The 9,501-nt window shown below is 38.3% G+C and overlaps 1 protein-coding gene across 1 annotated transcript; it reads right to left on the reverse strand.

The window, feature by feature from the left end:
- Window positions 1-286: 286 nt before the first annotated feature.
- Window positions 287-9,053, reverse strand: LOC123657916 (homeobox protein abdominal-B-like). The gene is made up of 3 exons (XM_045593404.1): window positions 9,011-9,053; window positions 4,227-4,829; window positions 287-681 (listed from the first exon to the last, which is right to left on the reverse strand). Exons 2-3 carry the CDS (start codon window positions 4,786-4,788, stop codon window positions 287-289), a joined length of 957 nt encoding a protein of 318 aa, XP_045449360.1. The 5' UTR covers window positions 4,789-4,829; window positions 9,011-9,053.
- Between the last annotated feature and the right edge of the window lie 448 nt (window positions 9,054-9,501).

Genomic DNA, 9,501 nt, shown 5'->3' on the forward strand with positions numbered 1-9,501 from the left:
ATAATTTCGTAATTAATACTATACACAAATCGACAACACAATTTATCTTACTATGAGATTCTCTGGGACTCGCGGCGCACGGGCGCGGGCGCGTCCGGTAAGCGTCCATTACGTACGGAACGGTACAGCGATACTTTCCTGAGTCCGCTACAACCTGGTGAACCTTGCGGGCTTTAAGTACGTCCTCCGAGCACAAAACACTTGAGTCCTTCGTGGAACCTTACCTCCGTCTGATTTAGCTAGCTATACCGTGGTGAAGGGGATAAGTCCCAGAGAAAGGCGCGGGTCACTGATGGTGCTTGGCAGGCGGCGCGTGGTGCAGCGCCACGTGGTGCGGCGCGTGGTGGTGGCCCGCGTGATGGTTGTGGTTGTTCGCGTTCGAATTGTTGTTATTATTCTGAGCCGCTTGCGCCGCCTGCCGCTGCGAGTTCTTTTTATTCTTCATTCGTCGATTTTGAAACCATATTTTTACTTGTCTCTCTGTGAGGTTGAGGTTCCGCGCGAGTTCCCATCTCTTCTGCTTCGATACGTACGCATTGAACAGAAATTCTTTCTCTAGTTCGAGGGTTTGAAATTTCGAGTATGGTTTGCGTTTTTTACGCACAGTGACTTGTCCGGTCCAATCCAGGGGGTTCGATGAGCCGCAACCGACGCCGACGCCCACTGACATCGACAGAGATCCTACACAAAAGAGAAATGGTAAGAAAAATGAGCACAGCATAGTTTAGGACTTAGAATTACATGTAAATACTAAATTCCATATTTTAATTATAAATCATTTTTGACTTTTTAACATTTATGTAATATATCTCAAGTTATATGATAAGTGAAAGAGTTAGGAATACGTTGCGGTAGGTTGCAATTACTCGTAAGCCCATCACATACCATGGCTGACCGTTTAAATTATCTAGCGATTACTATGCAGCGGAGAAACAATAGTAGCGATGGTGCGTTAGAAGTGAAATATAGCTCAATTTATTTGAGCGGTTCCTTTGATGACATCACCGCCCATAAACTTTATATGCAGCCCACGGCCTTCTCGATACTCGATGCTGCCAACACACTGCACCATTTCCTATCATTTAGAATGATATTCTCTGTTGCGAAATAGATGCTGCATTGTCTAAAGGATGAGCGCACGTCGTTTCGTAATACATTTGAATGTTTCCTAGCAATGTTTATGCTCTTTGTACAACTAGCCAGTTAAACCCTTCAGTATAAGTCACTCTTCATAAACCTCAATTGCTTGAATAGGTTTAAATAAACTGACCAAGAATGTAGTAAGGCAACGTGATCATTCACTAATGATCACTATTTCCTCATGTTGATTTATGTTAAAAAGCGCTTTGAGAGCACTGACCATGGCACAACACACCTGTGGCTAGTAATAAGTAATGAATAAGGACATTTTAAATTTAATTCTGATTCCGTTTAAACTTAAACTTTTGCAAAATATGTTTTGCATTTGAAAATTGCCTTACAATAACGCTGTGATAAGTAGAGTACTGCGTACTTTTTTTTTCATCTTATATTTATCAAATAGTTAAATACCCTTAAAGTTTCCAATTACAATATTTATTAAAACGCGCTGATATAGTATGTTTAATAATTGGTGTATGTATAAATAAAAAAACTTATCACACCTCGCATTCTAGAGTGTTACATGCAATAGTAACCACTTCGATGAATACAAATTTGTAATTACTAGACCAATTCAGAATCTGATAGGCATTTTATATTCAAAGATCATGTTGTAGAATGTAGTCTCATACCATATCTGCACATTTACAGTGCCTTCGATCCAATACAATCGACATATTTACGTTCATACTGACGTCTATCGTGATCGTACCGTAATTACCTTTAAGTTACATAAGTTACAAATAAGTTTTTGTCTGTGTAATTACGTAATGTCGTTGCTCTTAGTGTGTTAGGTTGAACTATCTTATATTTATATATATTTCGAAATAAATAAAATATAATTCGTCTCTGATCGCAATTAATTAATTTTAACTTCATTTCCGACTTAATATGTAAAAAGTCAGGTAGCAAAAACGCTATCATCAAATAAATGTAAGATCTTTATTAAAATTGTAACATCTTCATTTAAACCCAACATTCGAAATGCAAAACGATCACCAGTAAAATATGTAAATCCTTTCGCGGCTTAATGGATTATAACGGTTCATTTAAAATTGATACATTTATTATAATGAATACGATTAGTTTTAATTTGAGCACAAAATCAGCGCTTCAACGGTGTCGTGAAAGAAACAATTGTTCAAATAGAACATAATGACAAGTCGAGTTGTCAATTATATGAGGATAGGTAGCGATCAGAGGCAATAAAAGTGCGGGTTCCGTTCGACCGTAAAAGCTACCTACCCGACCGCGGCTCGACTATCTCGTGTATTTTGATTTGTTGAGCCCTACCTTACACCTTAAATTAAAGGATTAAAGTTCAATTTCCCTTGGAGGAACATTTGACATTTGTATCTGTGTCATTTCAGTTATCGCTTTAAAATGACATACTATTTTGCAACTTCATATTGTATGAATTAATTTTTCTTATACGGAAATGTTAAGTACAATATTTTATTTTATTAGTATTTATTTAATAGGCAAGTGATTGTCACTAACTCGCAAATAAATAATATTTGTTCTGTATATTTTGCACGCGAAATTAGTAGAGCGAATGAAGAAAGCGCAACTGACTAATCGCTAAGTCTTGCTCTCGAGCTGCTCATAACTGTTCCTGAGACTGCTCGTAGGCTATAAATGCACAAATCAAAGTCAATGTCAACCTCAGGTGGGCCGTAAACACACAATCATAAAGTGACGTGAACACTCATATAACTTTTTCAACAATTGTTTCCTTTTAATGGCCCATTATATGCGCGCTTTACGCAAAATTATGTTAAAGTTACACGTCTGCCGTAACAGTGGCGCGATAAACTCATCTTTATGGTTAGGCGGCGATCGAAAGCGAACTAGCGCCGACCGTTTATGAATGAATGTTTTTTATTGTTCTTATATTGACTTGATTGTGCCTAATTACAACTTACTAGCGATTTCGGGTAGGAACCAGTATTATTATTGCATATCTATGACGTAGTTTTACGATATCATAAAACTGATACACATCTACGACAAGTGTACCGCTCTCGTATGCGTTTCTCGCCACGGGCTCTAGTTTTTTATCACCTCATCAGCCTAAACAGTGTTTATTGTAGCAATATTTGGTTTATTGCCACTACTCAAAGATCGGTTTATTGTCTTAGCGCTCAGGTATCGTGTTTATTTATTAGTTATACATTTTTATTAGCGCTTTATTTTATGTAAACTTTAATTTATTGTCGGTAGTATAGCGCCGTTAAACATTGCCTATAAAACGATGCTTACGGTTCGTTTTTAAACATTTGTAGCACGTGTTTCGTTCATTCATCAAATTTATGGCGCACTGTGGGAAAATGTTTTGATTGTGTCTTTTTTACCTTCGAAGGAACACTGCTTCTGATCACTCGAGTACTCATCTTTACTATATCATCGTTTCTTCTTAGACTTCATACTATATATAGAGATAGTGAATATTTTTAAAGATATCTAAATACTGTTGTCGTAATTCTTTACAAAACAAAAGTCGTGGTTTTAATTACGATAGTGCCAGTGTAATCAAGTAAACCCACATGCTAAAAACCTTCATTTTTATTTTTATTTCAAAAGTGCAGTCATGCAAAGTATGCAACCAACTGATAATGATAAACGAGTTGCTCCCACACAATCAAATATGATCCTTGTGTGCGTGCCGCACACATAGCCACGGCATTTAGAGCTGTGTGCGTAACGTGACTGCCATCTAGCGGCAAGCGGTGCCACCCACACTAACAAGGGTCAAGGTTGATAAACTCATAATACATTATTTACAAATCTATTAATCTGTCTCTAAATTGTGCTCTTATAAGACAATATACAACTAGTATCATATAATATTTTAATGTTAAATACTTAAACCTCTAATCTCGAACTTTGAGTTTTGGTACTCATGTTTACAAATATAAGCCATGTTTGCAACACATGTTACTTCGATAAGTTTCGCCGAAAATTATAAACACTCATACTTATTACGACTGAACGTTAAACAAAACACCTCAAAGTTCGATTACTTGTAATGTCAATTATACTGAATTTTATTCAATAAATAAAATGTTAGGGGATAAAAGACTTACCAGGTAGAGCACTCGGTGGTGGATATGGAGCGCTGGTGACTGATTCCGGCGCGTAGTTTCGCAAACCATAGGCGTCGTGGGAGAAACCAGAAGCCTCTGAGACAGCCGTTCGACGTTCATCTCCACCGACGTAAGACAACGGCTGGTCCCCGCGTGGCGCGCCGTAGGGATAATTCCAACAGGGCTGTGAAAAACCTTGATGGCAACCATCAGCGTAAGGTTTGTATTCTCCTCCACCTGTCGGCCAGAAAGGTAACGCAGATTTGCGTTCCCTTTCGACAGGCAGATTGTAGTAAGTCGGTGCGGTGGGATACTGATGTTCGAAGGAACCGGGTGCATCCGGTGGGTAACCCCAGCCTTGCTGGGCATGCCGGATGACTCCCGGCTCGGGGTCATAGCGCTTGGCCGGGATGTGCAGTGGCTGTGGAGGGTTGGATCCCACGGAAGCAGGCGAGGCACTGGAAGCTGAAGGTGGCGCGGCGGCGGGCGCAGCGGGGGGCGAGCCGCCTGGAGGCGACGCGTGCGCCTCCTCGTAGAGCGCGCCGCCGACGCCGTTCATCATGCTCCACCAGGCCGGCCCGGCGGAGTGCCCGGAGGCGGGCGCTGGCGACGCGGCGGCCGCGTCGCAGGGCGCGCCGAGGCCCCCGACATGGTTGTCAGGGTACAGGGTGGCGGCCGGGCAAGCCACGGGTGAGCAGGAATGGGGCCGGCAGTTCACGCGCGCCGCGGGCACATCGCACCACGCGCACACGCGACCACGCAGTAACGGCACATGAAAGTCAAAACGCGGTTCCCAATTTAGCTTGCCAGTCGGACGAGAGACGACCGCAGCGGCCCGTTACGGTCGAGTAGTCACTCGAGGCTAGTGGAAAACTTCGAAAAGCTATGCACGTCAAACAAACTGACGAGCACAGTATAGTTTCTATAATCTCATAAAAACTAAGTCCAAATATCACGAAACAGTTCTTTACATTTAAAAATCGTAGTTTTAAGACAGTATTTTTTTTATGAAAAAACGATTGAATTTAACTCAAAAGATCTGCAAGGCACCAGTTGTAAATAGTTTGTATCGCAGCGAGCACAAAGTCGCGAGTGTATCGTAATGCGTTCGTAACGCTAAGAGAAAACACGAGACGCGCAATCGGCGGCGCGGTCGAGCGCGGAGTGGCGGCGCGCGGCGGTGCGCGCCGCAAGGCACGAAGCACACAGGCGCGTTGCGCGTCTCCATCTAGCGGCGGGCGGATATATTAACCACTGCACCCGTAGCCGCCCGCCCGCCCGGCATACGACTCTACTTTTATAGATTTCAGACTTTTTCGCGTCTAAACGTTGCTTTAAGTATTTGGTACTGATAATTTTTGTCTTTAATTTTAATTATTTAAGAATAGTTTTCCATGTTTTTTGAAGTATTACCACCTTGCATTAGGTCACATAATTACTATTTTTTTTTAATATATTTATCTATTTATTATTTCTTATGAATACATAGCAGCCGGATTGTGCTTTAAATATTGTTTAGATCGAATCCTACTAATAAATCGTGCAAGGGTTGCCAAAGAACAGTAGCGCGGGTGCGGGTGCGTAGTAAAGCGATTAATGGAGGCAAAATAGCCATAAACTGCCGTTTAACCAAACTGCAAGCGTCACTCGACCATCACTGAGTTGCCACCAATAAAAAACGCGAGACTTTATGACGGCAACTCACTCACGTTTTATTGAGAGTATAAACTTAATTTTATCGTCTGTTAATTTTACCACAAATAATCATAGGTAATAGACATGATATAAAACGATGTTGCCCGTCAATGATAAGGTTATAAAAAATATTTAAAATGTATGCACTAAACATATCAATTTTCAACCTTTTTCTATTTCTCGCTGTTTTCATATTATAAAAATTATTGGTGAAATATACGTACACTAATTATTCGTTATCAAAGAGAGTGTACAAATTGGGGACAAGACCTAAGCCATTCAGCGCTGCACACCCTTCTTTTGCACCGAAGTCAAAGGGAACAATACTTACAACCGATAAATCTACTTACAATATTTCACACCTATAGAAGCAACGTGTACTGTTTACACAAGACATGGCTATAAATATGTCAAACAAACAAAAGTAAAAACATACATAACGCGCTAAGTAATGTTATAATTCTTGTTAACATTAATTTGTGCTGTTATTATGGTAATTGAAAACCAACTTGTCAAAATAATATATGTGACTCGGGCCAAAGACTAATTTCCCACACGGCCTTACATCGCGAGTAACTATGGTTTGACAATGCAGCTGTCGTTAATACTAAACCGATAAATTTTGCGAATAATGTACGTGTCTAGAGACTATAACAAACATTGTAATAAGCAGGTCATATATTTTACAAATAAAAACGCGACCAATTTCAAACAAATTTATATCAGTTTTTCGTTTCACTTTTTTTACAAAACTGGTGGACAAACAAGCGTACGGCTCGCCTGATGGTAAGCGATTACCGTAGCCAGCAAACGCATTGTCGACCATATATCCAATTCCCCTGGAGATCTGGTCACCTTACTCACCAACAGGAAGACAATTTTGGTTGAAAACAGTATTATATAGTGCTGTGTGGCTACGGCACTAAAGAATTTAGCCACCCCCTCTCTTCCCGTGGGTGTCGTAAGAGGCGACTAAGGGATAACAAGGTTCCACAACCACCTTGGAACTTAAGAAGCCGACCGATGGCGGGATAACCATCCAACTGCTGGCTTTGAAATACACAGGCCGAAGACGGGCAGCAGCGTCTTCGGTGCGACAAAGCCAGTACTGCGGTCACCAACCCGCCTGCCCAGCGTGGTGACTATGGGCAAAACACATGAGTTCACGTTATTTTTTGGCGTAAACTTGTGGAGGCCTATGTCCAGCAGTGGACTGTATAGGCTGTAATGATGTAATGATGAGTATTATATAGCTGTGATCTTCTGCAAGGTCAAGGTACTTTCCCAGACAGGCTGCTCCAGATTTTAAGCATGACATTTCTTGGTGTACTCTACCTCATTGACACTGAGATTATCATATAAAGAAATCATTTTCTAAACGAGGTAAAAAGCAAAATCATTATGTAATTTGTACTACTAACATAAATAAAGAATTTCCCATTTACACGGTCTCGGTATATAGCGATATTAGTACATATTTGAGTATGTAAATAACAAAAGTATAAATAAATAAGTAAAAAAACTTATCTAGATTAAATCCAACGAACAGAGCGCACATACAGACTTAACCGAGGCATGTTGAATGACAGTAACAAACACAGGAACAAGTGTGCGCCTTAGTCGGGCCATCTATAAATATTTACGTTAGGAAACTCTCCAAGCCAGTGATCGGCCATGCTGTGCGTAAATAAAAGTGCGTTTTCTTATCTCGAACATGTGTTGCGTAAACGAAATGGGGCTAGAGTAAGCATAAACAATCGTTTAAAACATTTAAAAAGTAGTATCTCGTAGGTACACAAAAATAGGTACGCTTTTGCTCTTAATGTTAAAAATTTGAACATAACATTAAGGTATAAATCGGTAGATGAATAAAATTTACCAAGCACTATTTTTTTGTGATAAAATTTACTTATCAAGCCCTTTTTAGATAAATACATTAAAAAATGTTCGTAAATTTTACATGTCCAGTACGCGCGGATTTTACGCTGTGAGTATTCTTTTTAAACCCACTTCAGGACGCATAAACAAGAACGCTATGAATATAATAGCCATATAATCATAAGTAAAAATATATGTCGTTCTAATATATATATGTATATATATAATTTTCAATAAATTATTTAATTTTGGAATATATACATATATTCAAAAATTATATAATTTATTTGTCAATCTCAGTACTAAATGAACATAAAAACCGTAATTAATTATAACAATGACTGCTTTTTAATTAAGAAATCTTGGCTGATAATAAAATAAAAAATATATATTGGTATATCAGACGTTTTATATAAAACGTCAGTTACCATGAATCGTAAATAACCGTTAATGTATCTGTTATTTACCGGTTCACATTAAATAAAATTATCGATTTTTAAATTAAATGAGGCCGTAACGTATCGTGATCTTGTACTTAAATTGTCAATTCTTCCTCAATTGCGTTTTAATATCCCACAAAAATGACCAGTATATTTTCCAGTAACGGTACTCTTGTTGGCTTACAACTGTATAAATATATTTCCAATTTAGGTACAGATTATTTTTTATTTTTATATACTTTTTAAAATATGACAGGACTGTTATACTATCAAATTAACTGAATAAGAAACAATATTACCTAATAATAAAACATGTTAACATTTTTTGAATATCATATCAAAAATTGACCGCTCCAGCGGGATTCGAACCCGCGTCTCCGACTGACCGTGTCGGTGCTCTAGCCAATTAAGCTATGGAACGATGTACCCGCCAGAGCGAAATTTTTGATATGATATTCAAAAAATGTTTAGAATCCCTAATGTGTGGGTAACACAAAAATAAAATCGTACATGTTAACATAATGAAAATTTGAATATTTTACACTTTTAAATCGACGTGTCTTTTGTAATTTTTAATTTTATACTCATATCTTCATCATTGTACTCATATCTTTTATGTTTCAGTCAATTATGATTTTCTATCATATTTCTGTTTTTATAATCACATGGGTTCACGCCTTTTTTGGTGCGAACTTTTGGAGGCCTATGTCCAGCAGTGGACTATATTAGGCTGAAGTGATGAATAAAGAATACAAATGATTAGATAATCACCTTGTCGTAAACTGGCTAGTGAAGTCTGCGTAAACGGGCACGGTAACCTGTAAAAAAATATATTTGATAATATACATTACCACATATACATTATACATACATAAGATCAATAAGAAACTTCTAAATACATTGAATCAACGTAATTTTACATAAAGTGCAAAGTTATTAATAACTCGGAAAATTGTTGGTCAATAAAAATATTTATAGAAACTGGATATACAAAATTAGAATATTTTAATGTTTATAATAGACCAAAGCTTGGCTTATACCTCTCGTATTATGAGGAAGAGCTTAAATTTAATCCAGCACGCTGCTTCAACGCGTGAATGAAAATGTACTTATGTATGATTTAGAATTTCTTTCGAAACTTACAAGGTTTATTCAACGCCTTTCCTTCACAGTCAGCACGAGATGTTTATTGAAAAGGCATTGTTAATAATTTAAAAACTGCATGGTTTTTTATATTTCATTAACTCATAATTAGATTACAA

The sequence above is a fragment of the Melitaea cinxia genome, chromosome 11 (genome assembly GCF_905220565.1).
Source record: "Melitaea cinxia chromosome 11, ilMelCinx1.1, whole genome shotgun sequence".
Taxonomy (NCBI): Eukaryota; Metazoa; Arthropoda; class Insecta; order Lepidoptera; family Nymphalidae; genus Melitaea; species Melitaea cinxia.